At 43.2% G+C, this 21,821-nt stretch overlaps 1 protein-coding gene across 6 annotated transcripts in view; it reads left to right on the top strand.

The window, feature by feature from the left end:
* LOC126291873 (uncharacterized) overlaps window positions 1–7,464 on the top strand; it is a 234,174-nt gene extending 226,710 nt beyond the window's left edge. For all 6 annotated transcript variants that reach the window (XM_049985594.1, XM_049985596.1, XM_049985593.1 and 3 more), the window contains exon 11: window positions 7,171–7,464. In XM_049985594.1, coding sequence (XP_049841551.1) covers window positions 7,171–7,278 — 108 coding nt within the window. In that variant the 3' untranslated portion in view covers window positions 7,279–7,464. The remainder of the gene's footprint in view (window positions 1–7,170) is intronic.
* The last annotated feature ends 14,357 nt before the right edge of the window (window positions 7,465–21,821 follow it).

The raw sequence follows: 21,821 nt of genomic DNA, 5'->3' as shown, positions 1-21,821 counted from the left end.
TTGAGTTACAGGTGGTGTCTCCTCCCAAAATAAGTGTTGACGACCTCCCCTCTGCAGGGTCGTTTCGAGACCATTTTCCGCAGAAGTGATATATCATTTGGTGCCTCCACCCCCCTCCCAGACGTTAGGTGCATTTCCTTTTCCCCCTGGTAGGACCATGGCGTTCGGCGTTGTGAAGACAATTGTATTGTACTGTATTGTATGTTTACCGGGGACCTAGAAACGACGGAGAGGCTCCGTCCCCGCCGCAGCCGCAGTGGTCCGCAACCCCACGACGACTACCGCAGTCCACTTCACCCCTCCGTCGCCCCACTCCGAACCCTGGGTTCGGCCCCTCCCCCCCCCCCTCCCCCCCGCCCAAGGAACGTCTCACACCAGACGAGTGTAAACCCTATGTTTGCGAAGTAGAGTAGTGGTGGTGTACGCGTACGCCAAGAACTTGTTTGCACAGCAGTCGCTGACATAGTGTAACTGAGGCGTAATAAGGGGAACCAGCACCCATTCGCCGAAGCAGATGGAAAACCGTCTAAAAACCGTCCACAGACTGGCCGGTTAAACGGACGTCGATACAAATTCGCCGGGCGGATTCGTGCCGGGGACCAGGCGCTCCTTCCCGCCCGGAAAGCCGTGCGTTAGACCGCACGGCCAACCGGGAGGGCAAGACAATAGTAACATTAACATCACAAAAGTACTGGACGAACGAATATGGCACAAGTTCCGTGGAATACAAGTGGAATTATCACATAAAATTAATTGTTGGTAAGGCAGGTACCAGTCTGAGATCCATTGGGAGAGTCCTTAGAAAATGTAGTCCATCGACAAAGGAGGTGGCTTACAAAACACTCGTTCGACCTATACTTGAGTATTTCTCATCAGTATGGGATCCGTACCAGATCGGGTTGACGCAGTAGATAGAGAAGATCCAAAGAAGAGCGGCGCGTTTCGTCTCAGGGTTATTTGGTAAGCGTGATAGCGTTACGGAAATGTTTAGCAAACTCAAGTGACAGACTCTGCAAGAGAGGCGCTCTGCATCGCGGTGTAGCTTGCTATCCAGGTTTCGAGAGGATGCGTTTCTGGATGAGGTATCGAATATATTGCTTCCCCCTACTTATACCTCCCGTGGAGATCACGAGTGTAAAATTAGAGAGATTCGAGCGCCCTCGGAGGCTTTCCGGCAGTCGTTCTTCCCGCAACCATAAGTGACTCGAACAGGAAAGGGAGGTAATGACAGTGGCACGTTAAGTGCCATCCGCCACACACCGTTGGGTGGCGTGCTGAGTATAAATGTAGATGTAAAACACACTGTTGTAAACAAGAGCACTCTAGGAGACGGAATAAACACTACTTCCTGGAATCGTTCGGATGCCATTGTCGGCGATTCTACCACGTTGTCGGCGATGTAACCACACTGTTCGGATGTCATTGTCGACGATGCAGTGCGGAAGGAAGAAGGCGCTTCGGCAGGCTAGGGAGCGAAATCTGTGTCAGTACACTGTTTATTTATCAACAGCGAGCTCTGGTGAAGCTTCGTGTTGCTGTGAAGTGCAGTTGCAACTTATTCACCTAAATGCCATGACGCTAATAATAAAGTAGCACAATAAATTAATTGATGGCTTAAAAATAAGTACCCTCTTCGGTAGTTCACGCTTTTCGTAAAGAGGATCTGGATTTGGTTACTGATGACAGCACCAGCAGAAACGGAAACGTCACTGAAACAGCGTCGGAGGAAAATATTTGCACCAAGCAGTTAGCCAAACGAGATTGGTTATTTATTTATGCACAAAAATTATATAAATTCTGTTATCATAGATACAGGAGACATCACTGAAGTATCTCCGCTAGCAGAATAGAAATGCGGGAAACACGTCGGAAAACAATTTATTGGACTCACCAAAAACGAAAAACTAACACAATCTCCAAAAGAACAACAGGTTCGATCCCAGCTACGGACTGTCACCAATATAAAAATGGTTCAAATGGCTATGAGCTCTTTGGGACTTAACTGCTGAGGTCATCAGTCCCCTAGAACTTAGAGCTACTTAAACCTAACTAACCTAAGGACATCACACACATCCATGCCCGAGGCAGGATTCGAACCTGCGACCGTAGCGGTTGCGCGGTTCCAAACTGAAGCGCCTAGAACCGCTCGGCCACGCCGGCCGGCTCACCAATATAAAGTAGCCGGCCGCGGTGGTCTCGCGGTTCTAGGCGCGCAGTCCAGAACCGTGCGACTGCTACGGTCGCAGGTTCGAATCCTGCCTCGGGCATGGTTGTGTGTGATGTCCTTAGGTTAGTTAGATTTAAGTAGTTGTAATTTCTAGGGGACTGATGACCACAGCAGTTGAGTCCCATAGTGCTCAGAGCCATTTGAACCAATATAAAATAGCAAACAAGAATAGAAAAGACCCGAGTCTTCACGGGAGCGATCACTATCAAACAATTCTACAACGTCAAGATGTTCGTTGACTATACCCTGCAAGAAAGCGACCAGCTGGGAGAGGCATCCGGCCATGGCTGCCAGAGTGGACACTTGTATACTTTCAAGCGATGCGTCGAACTGCCCTTTTCCGGCAGTTCGCCACCCTATAACGCCCGTTTGGCGGACGTATCTGCCGGAACTATTTCCGATCGCGTTCCTGGGCTAGCTGCGACCTCGCAGGCTCTGAAACGGGTAGCGGTCCCTGGTGGCCGTTGGTGGAGCCCCGGTGTTGTGTTGTGGCCGCTGATAAATATTTGTGTTGACAACACAGACGACATACCGGGTGATCAAAAACTCAGTATAAATTTGAAATCTGAATAAATCACAGAATAGAGAGGTACAAATTGACACAAATGCTTGGTATGACATGGGGTTTTATTAGAGCCAAAAAAATATAAAATTGAAAAAATGTTTGACAGATGGCGCTTCATCTGATCAGAATAGCAATAATTAGCGTAACAAAGTAAGACAAAGCAAAGATGATGTTCTTTACAGTAAATACTCAATATGTCCACCATCATTCCTCAACAATAGCTGTAGTCGAGTAATAATGTTGTGAACAGCACTGTAAAGCATGTCCAGAGCTATGGTGAGGCATTGGCGTCGGATGTTGTCTTTCAGAATTCCTAGAGATGTCAGTCGATCACGATCCACTTGCGACTTCAGGTAATCCCAAGGCCAATAATCGCACGGACTGAGGTCTGAGAACCTGGGAGGTGAAGCATGACGAAAGTGGCGGCTGAGCACACGATCATCACCAAACAATGCGAGCAAGAGATCTTTAATGCTTGTAGCAATATGGGGTGGAGCGCCATCCTGCATAAACATCGTACGTTCCAGCAGGTGTTTATCAGCCAGGCTGGGATGATGCGATTCTGTAACATATCGGCGTACCTCTCACCCGTCACAGTCGCAGCTTTGCTGTCCTGTGCCATCTGTCGGACATTTTGTGAACTTTGTTTTTTTTCGGTTCTAATAAAAACCCCTGTCGTTGCAAGCATGTGTGGTCAATTTTTACCCATCTATCTACATTATTCCGTGGTTAATTAAGTTTTCAAATTTATGTTGACTTTTTGATCACCCTGTAGGTTTCCCTGGTGAATATACGCCCTGTGATGCAGGCATCCCGTGTTGGTTGGCCGTGAAGCGGGATGCCGGTGCAGTAGGCGCTACGACGTCTGAAGTGGGCGGCCACTGCAGTCATAGTTTAACAATAAAACCTGACACGTGTGACGTTGACAAACACAACAGCTTTCCAGTAAACAAAGGTCAGGAAACAAGCTGCGTCCGCGAGATAAATGCCAGTGTGTGGTTACGATCCCTACTGATTGCAGTACGAAACATTGTCTTAGTAACTTACATACGTATGAGGGGCGTTCAAAAGAAAAGGTACGAAACATTGTGGGTATAATTGTAGCCTTTAGTCAAAAGTAATCAGAAGCCTACGCACAACTATGCCACTGTTACCCGAGCCAAAGGATTCCCTGTTCCCAGAATTCCAGTGGATGTAATAGAAGCGAATCATCCACGGTGTTCCAAATCTTCCAAGTTAAGGCGCTTCCCTTTGAGAAGTGGTTTTTTAGCTGACCAAGTTGCAGGGTGACATGTTTGGGCCGTAGGGCGGATACACAAGCTTCTCCCAATTTAACTTGGCCATTACTCTTTGAGTGCCGTCGGAGACATGAGGACGTGCATTCTCGTGGATCACAATCACTCCCTTTGTGAGCAGCCCAGGTCGTTTGCTCTTGATGGACTTGTGTAGGCAGCTGAGCCTCACAGTACACATTATTCGAAACGATTTTTCCGTGCTCAGGGAATTCGATGAGAATCGGACCCAGGATGCTCGAAAAAGACGGTGGGCATCACCTCGCTTGCTGAGAGTACAGCTTTGTAATCAAAAAGTAAGTAAACGGACACTACATTCATGTCCTCAGATGTCTCACTCACTACGTTATGCCAAAGTGGCATATGCAAATTTCAACCAGTCTGGGTGGTACAATCATTATACACTCCTGGAAATGGAAAAAAGAACACATGGACACCGGTGTGTCAGACCCACCATACTTGCTCCGGACACTGCGAGAGGGCTGTACAAGCAATGATCACACGCACGGCACAGCGGACACACCAGGAACCGCGGTGTTGGCCGTCGAATGGCGCTAGCTGCGCAGCATTTGTGCACCGCCGCCGTCAGTGTCAGCCAGTTTGCCGTGGCATACGGAGCTCCATCGCAGTCTTTAACACTGGTAGCATGCCGCGACAGCGTGGACGTGAACCGTATGTGCAGTTGACGGACTTTGAGCGAGGGCGTATAGTGGGCATGCGGGAGGCCGGGTGGACGTACCGCCGAATTGCTCAACACGTGGGGCGTGAGGTCTCCACAGTACATTGCGTTGTAGCGCCGTAGATTGTTCGCTAGCTATAAACAAACCCATTTTGCGACCCAAGGTATGTGACGTGGCTGTAGGTATGCAGACAAATCGATAGATGTGACGTACATGTACAGACAAACAAATGATTACAATTTCAGAAAAATTTCATGAGTTATTCATGAGTAAGGGCTTCACAAATTGAGCAAGTCAATAACGAGTTGTCCATCTCTGGCCTTAGATAAGCAGTTGTTCAGCTTGGCATTGACTGGATATTCTGTCACACTGGTGCTCACATAGTCCTGAACATAATGCTGCAAATATTCTCAGCTGCGGGGAGATCCGACGACCTTGCCGGTCAAGGTAGTCTTTTGCAAGCACTAAGGCAAGAAGCAGAAATTCCCGCAATGTGTGGACGGACGGACATTATCGTGTTGAAATGAATCCCGGGATGGCTTGCCGCTGTGCTGTAAGGGTGCGGCGGATGGCAACTAAGTGGGTCGTGCTATGAAATGAAATGTCACGCCAAGCCATCACTCATACCTGGTTGTCGGGCCGCATCGCGGGCGACATACATGTTTCTGGGGGCATCTCCAGACACATTTTTGTTGGTTATCGGGTCTCAGTTCGAAGTGGGACCCATTACTGAACACAGTTCTACTCCAGTCAACGAGACTCCAGGCCGAATGTTCCCGGCAGCACTGCAAACGCGCTTGTTGATGTTCAGACGTTGGTTCAAATGGCTATGAGTACTATGAGACTTAACTTCTGAGGTTATCAGTCCCCTAGAACTTAGAACTACTTAAGCCTAACTTGCCTAAGGACATCACACACATCCATGCCCGAGGCAGGATTCGAACCTGCGACCGTAGCGGTCACGAGGTTCCAAACTGTAGCGTCTAGAACCGATCGGCCACCCCGGCCAGCTGTTCAGACGTCAATGGTAGTCAGTGCGAGCGGCATCGCGAGCTTAGCCCCATTTCAGTGTGCCGCCTATTAATGATCCTTGTGGTCATTCAGTTTACCAGTTGCACGTCGGATCGATGATACTGATGAATCCGGGACTCTGAGTGGCTCTGTGACTACTGAACAGTCCTTACGTCATATTAGGTCGACCGCCTCCTTCTCGATGCTCTCTGTTCGACCATGGTTCACCCATTCCTATCAACATATTCGAATGGTGACGTAGCTCCTATTCAATGTCGAGCGATACACCGATTACTCCCCGGCTTCTTTGAGCTCAACGACACATCCTCTCTCAAATTGTGACAGCTCAGGTGGCTGCATGCAAGGCATAGTTACTATCCAACTGAGCACATGCTATGAAATTCGCAAGGATTTTGCGCCCTGGTATCGACATATCCCCTGTTTACCGTTCTCAACAGCTGTGTGCTGACACTGCAACGCGGCGTTACACATTCGTCCACTGGCTACCAATCTTACGTTTTCTGTTGATACCTGTATGAATATCAATTTGTAGCTAATTTCCGTAACTCCTTTATGCTGCAGGTTATTTTTTTTTTGTCGTCGAGTGTATTTCCTCATTTTTTAAATGTGGAGGACGTTACTCCTATCTACTCTGTGCAGTTGCTCTGAAATGGGGATCATTTGAATATCCACGATTGTAGTAGACTTTGCTGTTTGTTGCTTCCTTCCTTCATGGTTTTACAGTTTTAATGGTCAGCGGCGTATATAGTCTCACTCTCTCTCTCTCTCTCTCTCTCTCTCTCTCTCCCCCCCCCCCCTTTCTCTCTCTCTCTCTCTCTCTCTCTCTCTCTCTCTCTCACACACACACACACACACACACACACACACACACACACACACACACACACACAAACACACATCCTCACTCACTAACATCATCACTCTCACACATGCACACTCACTTACACAGTTTCTCAGTGACATCCATACTCACTCATTCATTCACACACATCCTCTCTCACTCACTCAGATCTTAACTCACTCACTTACACACTTATATCTTTGGTCATTTACTCATCACATGCATCTTCACGTACTCATTCTCTCTCTCTCTCTCTCTCTCTCTCTATCTCACTCACTCTCTCTCTCTCTCTCTCTCGCTCTCTCTATCTTTCACTCACTCACTAACGTACACACACACATCCATTATATGCAGGTATATGTATAACTATGATCTTTATTTAATTGGTCAGCAACGCAGTAATAAATGTAACTGTAAAATGGTGGCTCGGTATAAGAGGGAATACGAAAATCCTAATCCGATCACCTTTTTCTCAGCACAGATCCTAGGACTGAAAACGGCTGGCGTCTCATTGCGATGTCTTTGATTTTCAGGTCGCAGACTACAAGAAGCTAGCGGGTGGTGTGCATTTTATCGACGCCATACCGAAAAACCCATCTGGCAAGATCCTGCGGCGGGTGCTCAAGCAGCAGACGAGGTGATCACCAGCCCTCCCAACACGCACCACCACCAGTATTTGAAGAAGCAGCTGCCGTGACGCCTACATTCTGTTGCTGTCATTTCTGGTTGCTACAGCAGGGAAACTGCAATATTTTTCTCTACTCCAGACTGTACACCTATCTATTTTTTGTAAATATGAAATAATAAACTCTAGTTCTCCTACGAAATTATTTAGTATCCTCATTTTACTAACTAAGGTACAGTGTCGTTACAATATCGCTTTTAAGAAACAATTGCTTTTTATGCATTGATGTTAAAAAAAAAAAAAGGATGCAGTCCAACTGCAGTTCTCTTCGTGAAATGTCCAACTAAGATACAGGACTGTTTTGTCATAGTGCCCCAGGGAAGTGTGAATAGGACCACGTTCTCTATATGCATAAATTATTTGGCGGACAGAGTGGGTAGTATTTTGAGGTTGTTTGTTGATGATGCTGTGGTGTATGGTAAGGTGTTGAAGATGATTGACTGTTGGATTACACAAGATGACTCGGACAAAATTTATACTTGGTGTGATGAATAGCAGTTAGCTCCAAGTGTAGAACGTAAATTAATGCAGATGAGTAGGAAAAACAAACTCGTCATGTTCGAATACAGCATTAGTAATGCCCTGCATGACACAGTCGTGTCGTTTAAATACCTGAGCTCAACGTTCATAGCGATATGAAATGGAATGAGCATGTGAGGATTGTGATAGGAAAGGCGAATGGTCGACTTCGGTTTATTGAGAGAATTCTACATCTGTAAAGGAGACGTCATATAGGACGGTAGTGCGACCTACGCTTGAGTGGTGCTCGAGTGTTTGGGAACAGTACCATGTAGGAGTAAAGGAAGATATCGAAGTAGATTTGTTGCTAGTAGGTTCGAACAACACACAGTTGTTAGGAACTCAAATGATAATCCCCGGAGGGAAGGCGACATTCTTTCCGAGGAACAGTATTGAGAAAATTTAGAGATCCGCCATTTGAAGCTGACCACGAAGGAGCTGAAATATAAGTTATGAGAAATTAGGGCTCATACGGAGGGATATAAACAGTCGTCGAAAGGTAAACACGTGCACTCGTGCTACGCCAGCAAGTGATATTCAATTGTCATTCAGAACCGCTGTTGCCTCTCTCCTATTTTTTCCGTGACCTGTAGTTAAACAGATACACGACTTTTGGGCTTAATTGAAGCAGAAACACGAGATATCCGATTTAATGAAAAGAATTATTCAGCCACTGTAGATTACTTTATACTCTGAAGTTACTTAATTGTTTGAATTATCTACTTCTTTTTGATTGTTCTTTATCGACCCCCATCCATTATTTGGTTATTGTCATTGTTTCTTTTTCGCTTAATTGATATCTCTGGCTGCAATTATAATTAATCTGTCTGTATTTTATCGACCCCAGACACGGTCATCAATCATCTTGATATTAAAGAACCTTAAAATAGTTAGGAATTTCGCTTCACAGTTGTGAACTCCCAATATCACTATTTTACCATCCTGTACGCGTTACAATAATGACTGATATGTCATAAAGTCAGACTTAGAAGAAAAACATAAACCTTAATGACGAAAATGTAAGATTTTTATTTTTGCTAGCATATAGAACCCATACACAAATTTCTGTTAGTGATAACGTTTCCTTTACAGGGGGTGTAGTGGAACTGACATTGGGATCATTGACTGATTGCATCACTGTCTATATTAATGCACTCTTCTGAACTCTGCTTTTATCTTCCTACCTTGCAGACCATACGTTCAACACAAATTTTTAAAACACTCACAGAGCATCCTTGCACAGCTGCAGTAGAAAGGTAGATCAGAATCAGTGTCACAGATTTTAGACAATGGTGACCCTACCAGGATGGTAAAACACCATGGTAAGGTCGTTGACCGTATGTAAGTAGTAGGACAGAAAAATATCCTTTAAAAAATGTCGTAATAATTTTTTTGTGTTGTATCAACCAATGGTAAATATCAGTGGCTACAGACAAGTCAATAGGGAGATAGAGACGTGCAATGCACTGAGAGATGTGCACAGTATCCCCATAGTAGTAATAGCATTGTTAGTTTTTTACATTTTCTTGCAAGTGCACAAATGGCTGACGCAGTGTTGATAAGTTGGTTCTGTGTAAGTGACGGTCGTACAGTCTTGTTATTCTGTCAAGCGAACTAGGAACAGTAGAGAAAGATGAAGGTAAAAATTTTATGAAGCGAGTAAGTTCGTATGCTCGCATGATTACCTGAAGTACGGCTCGCCAGTTAAAACTGCAAAGACGGGAGTCAGAGAGATTAGCAATTGCAGAAGGAGAGCTTGATCAAATTGAGATTGACACCCAGTAAGATAACGTACAGGAACCTCAAGACAGCACAACAGACGACACAACGCCGCGAGGGATAGAACAGCGGGTGCCGAACGATGTAAGTATCGAGCAAGAAGGTGCAGTAAACGGCGACCAACATACTGCAGAGGTGCAAGAAGATGGGGAACGTCTTGAATACGTAGAACCCATAGTGCATGTAATAAGACCTCCCTCAGAACCGAGTACAGACAATGCACGTCTAAATTTGTCAACGCATGATTCACTCCAGTCAGTTGCAGACAGACACAAGAATGTAAACGCAGAACAAAGCGCGCTGGAAATTCTCCAGCAATTAACGAGCACCATAACGATACAAAACAGAGCGGTAAAACAGCAGACGAAACAACTGCAACAACAGATACATGAGCAAAGTGAGCAGAGTGCGGGAACAGTGAAACAATTGTAACAGATAGGTGACCAGAATGCAAAAACAACGAAACTACTGCATGGAATTGGAAAACAAAACACAGAGGTCAAAGAACAATTACGTCACACTGAGGAGGTAACACACAATTAAGAACAGCTATTGACAAGGTCCAAGTAGATGAGCTGACATTGCGGGATGGCTCCCAGACCGAAATAAAAACGTTGCATGACGACACTCAGGGTGAAATTAAAACAATATTTGACGACTTCAAAACATTACGTGATGACAACAAAGCATTACGTGACAATAGTCACGGTGAAATTGTAAAGATAACCAAACAGGTTAATGCAATTACACGCCAAGCAGCAGGCACTGCGTGACAAATAGTTGAAGATAGTGTGTTGCTGTGGTGTCACCGCCAGACACCACACTTGCTAGGTGGTAGCCTTTAAATCGGCCGCGGTCCGGTAGTATACGTCGGACCCGCGTGTCGCCACTATCAGTTATTGCATACCGAGCGCCGCCACCCGGCAAGTCTAGTCTAGAGAGACTCCCTAGCACTCGCCCCAGTTGTACAGCCGACTTTGCTAGCGGTGGTTCACTGTCTACAGACGCTCTCATTTGCAGAGACGACAGTTTAGCACAGCCTTCAGCTACGTCATTTGTTACGACCTAGCAAGGCGCCCTATTCAGTTACTATAATGACTATCATCAAGAATGTATTCTGAACAGATAATATTGTGAATCATGTACCGCCAAGAGCGACGTTCATCGTTAATAGATTAAAGTTAAGTATCAAACTAATTACGTCCGCTTTCTGAATTCTCATTCCTTGTCATGTTCCAGACCTCACGTCAGTATAGTTCTTCCGTCCTCACGCCAGCCTGCGTGAGCTAAAACGCGTGCATTTCAGCCTCCACTCGTAACACAGTGTTGGCTCTTCTGCTAACACAAAAGTTGCAAGAACGCATCATAATAGCGATTCTCAAGAGGTGCGATAGTCGCATCTTGACAACAGAAGCAAAAACGAAGAATCAGTTCGAAAAACTCAGAGAAGAACTGTTACGAACTATACAAGAGCGAAGTGATCAAGATCGTACAAGCTCTGAATCTGTAACAACTTCCGACTCAATAACTACACCAGAAAGGCATGAAGTTTCACAAGGAATGAAGGAAGATTTCACACAAATACAATCACAGGCGGGGAAGAGGTTACACGATAGCTGACCACCTGCGATGCTACAGGTACGTTTCGAAATTTACGAAGAGGAAACGGCACCACGAAGACGTCGGGTACCTCAGGCCTACTTTTCGGAACAATTCGGACCATATGATGAAGCGACAAGATTAGCCAGGCAAGACACCGAGCCAATACGTTACAATGGGCAATATCCAATGGATTTACCACAACCTGAAAGGCTGGCACGTGAACTGATCGCAAACAGAAGCGGCGAGGACTCTCGAATTTCGTACGGTACCATGACGAGGTACGACAACGATCATTTCCTCACTCTAAGGAAGTTTCAGCATTTCCGTGAAGGAAACTCATTGCATCCACGAACCTTCACTGATCAATTCAGAGTAGGACTACCAGAACATTGGACATTAGCACACAAACCATACTTTATATGCCCCCAATTGTCTAGAATAGTAGCAGAAACGATGAAAAACTAGCAGCTACATGTCAGTCATGTAAAGATTTCAGGGGTAAGTTTCTCTCAAGCTCTTGGTCGAGTCAAGTGAAAAATCGATTGAAGTATGCCGGCCGTTGTGGCCGAGCTGTTCTAGGCGCTTCAGTCCGGAACCGCGCTGCTGCTGCTACGATTGCCGGTTCGAATCCTGCCTCGGGCATTGATGTGTGTGCTGTCCTTAGGTTAGTTAGGTTTAAGGAGTTCTAAGTCTAGGGGACTGATGAGCTCAGATGTTAAGTCCCATAGTGCCCAGGGCCATTTGAACCATTTGAGTGAAGTATGAACTACTGCAAAATCCATACTTCGAGAATTCAGGAGAGAAGAGCCCTGTAACATTTTTCGAAGCAATGACAAAGAAAAACCAACGTTTGGTTGTGCCATACAGCGATGGAGAATTGATTAAATTGAGTACCATGAGGCTGCCACTAAAATACAGTAAATGTTATTGCGCGGATGCAATGACGTGGAATACTTCAAAGGAATTTTGAGAGAACTAGAATTCATATTCCCGGAAGATGAGGCAAGAAAAAACAGAAACCCGCGTGAAAACTGGATTGAAAGACTTTGAAATGCGGCGAAGACCTCACGAAGGAATGTCAGCTATTACGAACCGCGTGATAACAGAACAACGAGAAGTGACAATATTGCAACACAGAAACGGTTATGGATACGGCTCAAGAAATGGCAACAGTTATCCACCCAGGAATGGGAATAACTATTGCAGGGGGAATAACGGTAATCGCAATGGGTACTGGAGGACAGATTACCAGCACCGAAACACGTATCGACAAGTCAAACAAAGACAGAAAGGACCTAAAGAAGACGCGGAGATAAGGCCACCAAACCCTGATAAACGTTCGCATTGACGACAGAGCGCCCGAGCCAAGGAGAACAGCGCACATACCCAGGCAAGCTCCAGCAGCGTAACGAGAGAAATACATTTTGACACGAGAGATGAAAGATGAAGGAACAGAACCGCAGGCACCGAAAGAAGGCAAGATACCATGAACATCAAGTTGGAAACGAATTAGTTGGGAAAATTTTGCAGAAAACGGACTACCAAAGCAAGAAGAGACAAGTATAACGGAAGCTGAGTTAAGAGCTAAAGTAATTAGCATTACAGAGTTATTTATTGCAGAAACTAGGGAGAGCCGATTCCAAGAGGATAACGTACCGTCGAGAGAAATAAACATTTTGTCATGAGGAAACAAGAGAGCAGGGATCAGGTAAAGGCAGTAAAACAAAAACATCTTGTTGGGAAGAAATTAATTGGGAGGATACTAACAAAGAGAACGGACTACCAGAGGCAGGCACAACAGAAGATGGGAATGGGGACGCAGTAAGTAGAACTACAGAGTTGTCTGAGTTTAAGACCAAGTAAAACGAACTCAAAGAGGATAATGCACAGTCGACGGAAGTTGAAGATAAACTGCAATTGGGCACAGGTCCTAAAGTGTACAATGATGGAAGTTACAGAGACAGAATAAGGGCATTTAGATGCGGTTTTTGGGAGTTTCCACGAAGAAAGAAGAGGCGAGTGTAGTTCTGAGGGAAGATGAAGTTAAATGTGGAGAAGAACTTGTAAAAGAGAGAGAGATAGTGGTCGAGGCTTATCTAACAGAAGCTTCGAATTCACAGGTGAAAATCTTGAAACGACTCACGCATGATTCAACAGAGGATGCTTTAATGCAGGGAGATGAGGAAGAACAGAGCAAACCAGTCGAAATTCAACGAGTCGTGAACGTTATGGTAGAAAAAATCCCCATTAATGTAGTCATAGACAGCGGAAGCGAGCTAACAGCGATTTTGGAAAACTTATTTGACCAATGCAATGCTAATGAAGAATTACAGATCTAGAAAATGAAGAATATGAAAGTGAAAGGTCCTATAAAATCATGCTGCAGATGTCAATAAACAAATAAGGTTAACTTTTTCGTGCCAAGGTCAAAAGATCGAAGCCATTTTCGATATTATATCGAAATTAACGGTGGACGTGATAATAGGTGAGGATTTTCTGAATGGAAGACGAGCTGTGGTAAACATGGGAAAAGGTAGCGTCACTTTCGAGAGTACTACACTTCTCTTTGAGCGAGGGCTGTATAGTGTCAAACATAGGTGGAAGAGTAAGTGCCTTCCAGACCTAAGGAACGATATTCCACCACTCAAACAAAATGGTATAAACAGAACGAACCGAGCATAGAATTAGATAGCTAAAAATTTAGGACTTCATCACGTAAGCCATATTTGAAGGTATTATAAATAATCACTTATAGGCATCAGTGCATAATATCAAAGAAGCTGTCACGTGTGTTTCAGACAGGGTGTGACCAGGAGTCTGAGGAAATGAAGAGATGGAGAAATGAGAAGTACTTTAAATTTTCATATGTAGTAACCGACATTGATATGCAGAGTTTGCAAAGGTGAAACGGATAAGTCATGATCTAACAACACGACATACTAACATGCCACACCATGACACCACACATAGCGAACATAAGGAGTCTCATTAGCTTCAGATATCAGCACCAAATTGGAACCTGATAGAGAAACTAGAACTGTAACACAGAGATTTGACGCCGAACCATATAAAGAATTTCTAAAGAGGCGTAAATTAGGTATAAGATAGATTTTAAGAAATTATTTTTGTACTCAAACTTCCTGCAAGAAACAATCGTCAACTGCCCACCACGTTGCCGCGGACGACAACTGAAAATGTACACTCCTGGAAATTGAAATAAGAACACCGTGAATTCATTGTCCCAGGAAGGGGAAACTTTATTGACACATTCCTGGAGTCAGATACATCACATGATCACACTGACAGAACCACAGGCACATAGACACAGGCAACAGAGCAAGCACAATGTCGGCACTAGTACAGTGTATATCCACCTTTCGCAGCAATGCAGGGTGCTATTCTCCCATGGAGACGATCGTAGAGATGCTGGATGTAGTCCTGTGGAACGGCTTGCCATGCCATTTCCACCTGGCGCCTCAGTTGGACCAGCGTTCGTGCTGGACGTGCAGACCGCGTGAGACGACGCTTCATCCAGTCCCAAACATGCTCAATGGGGGACAGATCCGGAGATCTTGCTGGCCAGGGTAGTTGACTTACACCTTCTAGAGCACGTTGGGTGGCACGGGATACATGCGGACGTGCATTGTCCTGTTGGAACAGCAAGTTCCCTTGCCGGTCTAGGAATGGTAGAACGATGGGTTCGATGACGGCCACCAAAAAACGGAACAGCAGCCAGCGGGCAGAGTAGAAACAATACACCTCGCCGAAACCCCGGCTTGGCTGAAGCACAATTTAGCAAAGAAAATTACGGGTAAAATCGCACTGTCGCCACCAGACTGCGGTATTGTATTGACCTACAGAGTTGGAGGAAAATCAGACAGTGCTGAACGACATGTCATAATAAACTAGAAAACACTAACAAATGAGAAACTCCAAAGCTACTAGTAAACAATAAATTCACACATCCTGCCCAGAGAAGAGACAAGGTCCAAGTATGAAGAAAGGAAAATGCTTGGAAGAACAGAAGATGAAGAGTCTCAAGACTGATGTTGAAGAAAGAAAATGGGAGAAAATATTTCAATACATACCTTCCCAAATACCCATCCAATTGTAAACTAGTTGTCTGTGAAGTGCTACAAAAATATAAATACTTTCAGCTGTTGAAACTTCCTGGCAGATTAAAACTGTGTGCCCGACAGAGACTCGAACTCGGGACCTTCGCAAGTGCTCTACCATCTGAGCTACCAAAGCGCGACTCACACCCGGTACTCACAGCTTTACTTCTGCCAGTAAACTCCCTTAAGAATTCACACACATTTGAACATTTTGCAACATGACGTGGCATGGACACGACTAATGTCTGACACCATGAATCCTGCAAGACTGTTCATAAATCCATAAGAGTACAAGGTGGTGGAGATCTCTTCTGAACAGCATGTTGCAAGGTATCCCAGATATCCTCAATAATATTCATGTCTGGGAAGTTAGGTGGCCAGCGGACATGTTTAAACTCAGAAGAGTGTTCCTGGAGCCACTCTGTAGCAGTTCTGGATGTGTGGGCTGTCACATTGTCCTGCTGGAATTGCCCAAGTCAGTAGGGATGCATATTGGACATGGATACAGGTAATCAGACAGAATGATTGGGTACATGTCACTTGTCACAGTCATATGCAGATATATCGGGAGTCTGATATTACACTCTGCCAACTGCACATGCCCCACACCATTAAAGAGCCACCACCAGCATGTATTCATGAAGTTGAAACTTCCTGGCAGATTAAAACTGTGTGCTGGACCGAGACTCGAAATTAGGACCTTTGCCTTTCGCGGGCAAGTGCTCTACCAACTGAGCTACCCAAACACGACTCATGCCCCGTCCTCACAGCTTTACTTCTGCCAGTATCTCGTCTCCTAACTTCCACACTGTACAGAAGCTCTCCTGCGAACCTTGCAGAACTAGCACTCCTGAAATAAATGATATTGTGGAGACATGGCTTAGCCACAGCCTGGGGGATGTTTGAGTTTGAGAAGAAAGAGTCAGTTTAATCATCTACAAGCATTTGGCACAGAATGTTTTGTATGAATTACAGCACAGAAATTGAGAAAGTTTGATGCCAAATCTTTGAAAGATATAGTTGGTTATGATGACTGTGGCTATCATGTATACCTTCCAGGTAGACATTCAGTTATTGTTAGCTGAGTTGTAAAATTCAAGGATGAAATATTGAAGCAATCATTGAAGAGTGATGTTGCCAAATTAGATGACATATTGACAATGATTCTAATGATGACGAAATATCAAAAGAAAATATTACAAGACTGGATCATCAAGATCATGTAAAAGTGACTAAAAATGCAGATGGTCATCGAGTTTTGAGGGACATAAAAACAATTAGAAGGCTGATACATTACCTAGATGAACCTGAGCAACCCAAGATGATGAGGCTGAGAGAAGTTCCAAGGATGTATTTGTGGTTGCTCATGATCTTTACACTTGGATGCAATGGACATAGTGTCAGCATACAGAAACATCCTTGAATTTGGAGAGCAGTTTTTTGTCATTTACATAAATAAACAAAAGAAAGCATTCCAGTATAAAACCCTGGGTACCATGTATCACATATCAGTAATGTTAGATTTGTGTGTACCACTCGCCATTCTTAAGAGTGAAAACTGATTTGTGTTAGATAAGATTTTATTAGACTGAACAATTATCATCATAATTACCTAGCTGTTTTCCCAGAGTATTTACTATCTCTCTCTACAATCAATTGATAGGGATTAGCTAAGAAAGTATTTCATAGGCTTGTAAAGTTTTGTAGGTTAATCTTGGTTTGTAGTATTGTAAGCACATTTTTTTTCTTTGTTTTAGTTTGTAGCCACAAATATCCCCATTAGCAAATCAGATGTAGTTATCAAACTGGAAAGAGAACACAAAAAGGTCACACATGTAAAAAATAATAATAAAAGGAAAGATTCCAAAGGAGTTCCTGACAGCTAAATGTAAAACTTATTTGTTTTTGGATATATTACTTATATAGCTTACTTAAGAAGGCTGTTAGTTTAGTGTCTTCAAGACAAAATGCTGCTTCATTGAGCATCACAACAATCAAGCCTGAGATACTAACGTACTATGATACTACCTACAAAGAAATTGATGCACTGGATGTGAAGTGCGCAATTTTGTCTACCCAGCAGGTGTTCCAGAACATAGCCTTGCACTGTTCTGTACCATTATGAATATTTGTGTGGTAGATACATTAGTGATATATTCATCACTGACAGAAAGTTTCTAAAAGGCAGTTGAGATCATATCTGAAGAGATAGCTATCAACCCACACTTTTAGCATGAGGTAGGACTAGCAATTATCAGAATTCTGAAATGTGGCTCTTGTAAACCTAGAGTTGCTCTAGCAAATCAAGTAGGATGTGACATGCATCCCAGATCAAAGACGAGAAAATAAAAGGTTGCTGTATTAGTTATAGCACACAAATAGGCAATGACTAAGAAGTGTGGAAAAACTGTGGTCAAATCTATGTAGATTCGTTTAATTCCTGGTTTAAGTAATTCACATTATTTCATTGCTGTGTTTCCTGCTGTTATCCATTAATATCATAATGTCAACAACTACTCTTTTACTTTAAAATCTTCAACATGTACACTGTGGCTGACACAAAGGCTATAAGAGCTACTAACCCTGTGCTTTTAAGTGTCTCTGGCAGTGAATGTGCGTAAAAAGAAAATTTTTGCAATTTAATTGAAAGTCCTAATTCAGCTTCCTTTTTTAGGTGTGTTTATTTTTAAGTATTAAAATTGATGAGAGGTTCATTTCTAGGCCCCAATTTTGAAATCTGGATTACATCATCCCAGCACTGCAACAAAATGTGCATAATACACGACAGATGCAATCTCTCCTCTCCACAAATTTGCACCTCACACATGTAGGGATCACAGGAAACTGTACCAAATATGTCATATAATACTACAGTTAATTTTCCATATATCTGAGCAAAACCAGTTCTTGTGTATCTAAGTTTATCTCATCTATGCCTGCATCTTTCCCTTAACTTTCGTGTACTTTACAACAAAATTTGTATGAAAAGTTTTCTGTGTGAATTACCTATTTTATACCTAAGCTAAGCTTGTGTAACCCAAGAGCCATTCAGGTGGGTTACCTTGTGTGTCAATACAATTGTCAGGTTTGGTTCGAAAGGGTTTCTTGAAATATATTCCCACATAAATTTTTAAGTATCTATTTTCAGTTGCCATTTCAATGCAAACATTTTAAATCATGCTGGGGAATATACCAATAACACAGTTCCAGCATACCTCAGAAATTTAATTTTAGTTGCTTCAACCAAAGAGAATTACAGACCAAGTCTTGCACTGCCCTGTTTTGTGTATTAAGCTGTTGGATGGCATGAAGGTGCTGGTGGTCACAGCAGATTGCTTGGCTGTGGGCAGCAGTGATCTCATGATAATAACCAGGTATCAGCATTTTTACACTTTAATCTTACTGAGGAATAATATTTACTTATATTTGCTATTCCTTACCATTTCCAGTATTTTTTTAAAGGTCTTACAAAACCAAACTATTAAATGCCTACGTAGTTATTCATGAATTCAGTTTTAGATACATATTTAACATAAGATATTTAACTCTGTAAAGGATGATTGCTCAAACAGTAATTAGCATTCTAGCTGTATCATTTTGGCCAAGACTAGTACAGATGCATATACTTCACAGTCAAGGTTCCGCAATGCCTACTTAACACATTGACAGCAGAGCAGTACGCTTAATGGTCTATGCCTGACCTGGAGGTAAAACATTCATCACTAATCATGTCAGGGAGAAGAAAGGCAGCAAGATAAACTCTCAGGGAAGACTATAATCTAAAAACGTAAAATTATAACAAAAAAGGAAATTTCCAGTAATGTCTACGAAGCAAATTGTGCTTTGAGTCAGTGATTTCTTTTGCCATATCTGACTACCTCCCCCCATGAACCATGGCCTTGCCATTGGTGGAGAGGCTAGCGTGCCACAACGATACAGATAGCTGTACCGTAGGTGCAACTACAACGGAGGGGTATCTGTTGAGAGGCCAGACAAACATGTGGATCCTGAAAAGGGGCAGCAGCCTTTTCAGTAGTTGCAGGGGCAACAGTCTGGATGATTCACTGATCTGGCCTTGTAACATTACCCAAAATGGCCTTGATGTTCTGGCACTGTGAACGGCTGAAAGCAAGGGGAAACTACAGCCGTAATTTTTCTCGAGGGCATGCAGCTGTACTGTATGGTTAATGATGATGGCGTCCTCTTGGGTAAAATATTCCGGAGGTAAAATAGTCCCCCATTCGGATCTCCGGGCAGGGACTACTCAAGAGGACGTCGTTATGAGGAGAAAGAAAACTGGCATTCTACGGATCGGAGCGTGGAAAGTCAGATCCCTTAATCGTGCAGGTAGGTTAGAAAATTTAAAAAGGGAAATGGATAGGTTAAAATTAGATATAGTGGGAATTGGTCAAGTTCAGTGGCAGGAGGAACAAGACTTCTGGTCAGGTGAATACAGGGTTATAAATAAAAAATCAAATAGGGGTAATGCAGAAGTAGGTTTAATAATGAATAAAAAATAGGAATTTGGGTAAGCTACTACAAACAGCATTATTGTGGCCAATATAGGCACGAAGCAGACGGCTACTACAGTAGTACAAGTTTATATGCCAACTAGCTCTGCAGATGATGAAGAAATTGAAGAAATGTATGTTGAGATAAAAGAAATTATTCGGGTAGTGAAGGGAGATGAAAATTTAATAGTCATGGGTGACTGGAATTTGGTACTAGGAAAAGGGAGAGAAGGAAACATAGTAGGTGAATATGGATTGGGGCTAAGAAATGAAAGAGGAAGCCATCTGTTAGAATTTTGCACAGAGCATAACTTAATCATAGCTAACACTTGGTTCAAGAATCATAAAAGACAGTTGTATACATGGAAGAAGCCTGGAGATAATAAATGGTAGCAGATAGATCATATAATGGTAAGACAGAGATTTAGGAACCAGGTTTTAAATTGTAAGACATTTCCAGGGGCAGATGTGGACTATGACCACTATCTATTGGTTATGAACTGTAGATTAAAACTGAAGAAATTGCAAAAACGTGTAAATTTAAGGAGATGGGACCTGGGTAAACTGACTAAACCAGAGGTTGTACAGAGTTTCAGGGAGAGCATAAGGGAACAATTGACAGGAACGGGGGAAAGAAATACAGTAGAAGACGAATGGGTAGCTTTGAGAGATGAAGTAGTGAAGGCAGCAGAGGATCAAGTAGGTAAAAAGATGAGGGCTAGTAGAAATCCTTGGGTAACAGAAGAAATATTGAATTTAATCAATGAAAGGAGAAAATATAAAAATGCAGTAAATGAAGTAGGCAAAGAGGAATACAAACGTCTCAAAATTGAGATCGACAGGAAGTGCAAAATGGCTAAGCAGATATGGCTAGAGAACAAATGTAAGGATGTGGAGGCTTATCTCACTAGGGGTAAGATAGATACTGCCTACAGGAAAATTAAAGAGACCTTCGGAGAAAAGAGAACCACTTGTATGAATATCAAGAGCTCAGATGGAAACCCAGTTCTAAGCAAAGAGGGGAAAGCAGAATGCTGGAAGGAGTATATAGAGGGTCTATACAAGGGCGATGTACTCCAGGAAAATATTATAGAAATGGAAGAGAATGTAGATGAAGATGAAATGGGAGACACGATACTGCATGAGGAGTTTGACAGGGCACTGAAAGACCTAAGTCGAAACAAGAGCCCGGGAGTAGACAACATTCCATTAGAACTGCTGATGGCCTTGGGAGAGCCAGTCCTGACAAAGCTCTACCATCAGACTTTAACAAGAATACAATAATACCAATCCCAAAGAAAGCAGGTATTGACAAATGTGAAAATTACCGAACTATCAGTTTAATAAGTCACAGCTGCAAAATACTAATGCAAATTCTTTACAGACGAATGGAAAAACTGGTAGAAGCTGACCTCAGGGAAGATCAGTTTGGATTCCGTAGAAATGTGGGAACACGTGAGGCAGTACTGACCCTACGACTTATCTTAGAAGAAAGATTAAGAAAAGAGAAACCTACGTTCCTAGCATTTGTAGACTTAGAGAAAGCTTTTGACAATGTTGACTGGAATACTCTCTTTCAAATTCTGAAGGTGGCAGGTGTAAAATACAGGGAGCGAAAGGCTATTTACACTTTGTACAGAAACCAAATGGCAGTTATAAGAGTAGATGGGCATGAAAGGGGAGCAGTGGTTGGGAAGGGAGTGAGACAGGGTTATAGCCTCTCCCCGATGCTATTCAATCTGTATATTGAGCAAGCAGTGAAGGAAACAAAAGAAAAATTCAGAGTAGGTATTAAAATCCATGGAGAAGAAATAAAAACTTTGAGGTTTGCCAATGACATTGTAATTCTGTCAGAGACAGCAAAGGTCCTGGAAGAGCAGTTGAATGGAATGGACAGTGTCTTGAATGGAGAATATAAGATGAACATCAGCAAAAGCAAAACAAGAATAATGGAATGTAGTCGAATTAAGTCG

The sequence above is a fragment of the Schistocerca gregaria genome, chromosome 9 (assembly GCF_023897955.1).
Source record: "Schistocerca gregaria isolate iqSchGreg1 chromosome 9, iqSchGreg1.2, whole genome shotgun sequence".
NCBI lineage: Eukaryota > Metazoa > Arthropoda > Insecta > Orthoptera > Acrididae > Schistocerca > Schistocerca gregaria.
Note: the sequence above shows the minus strand (reverse complement) of the source record. Positions and strands in the feature narration are given on the sequence as shown.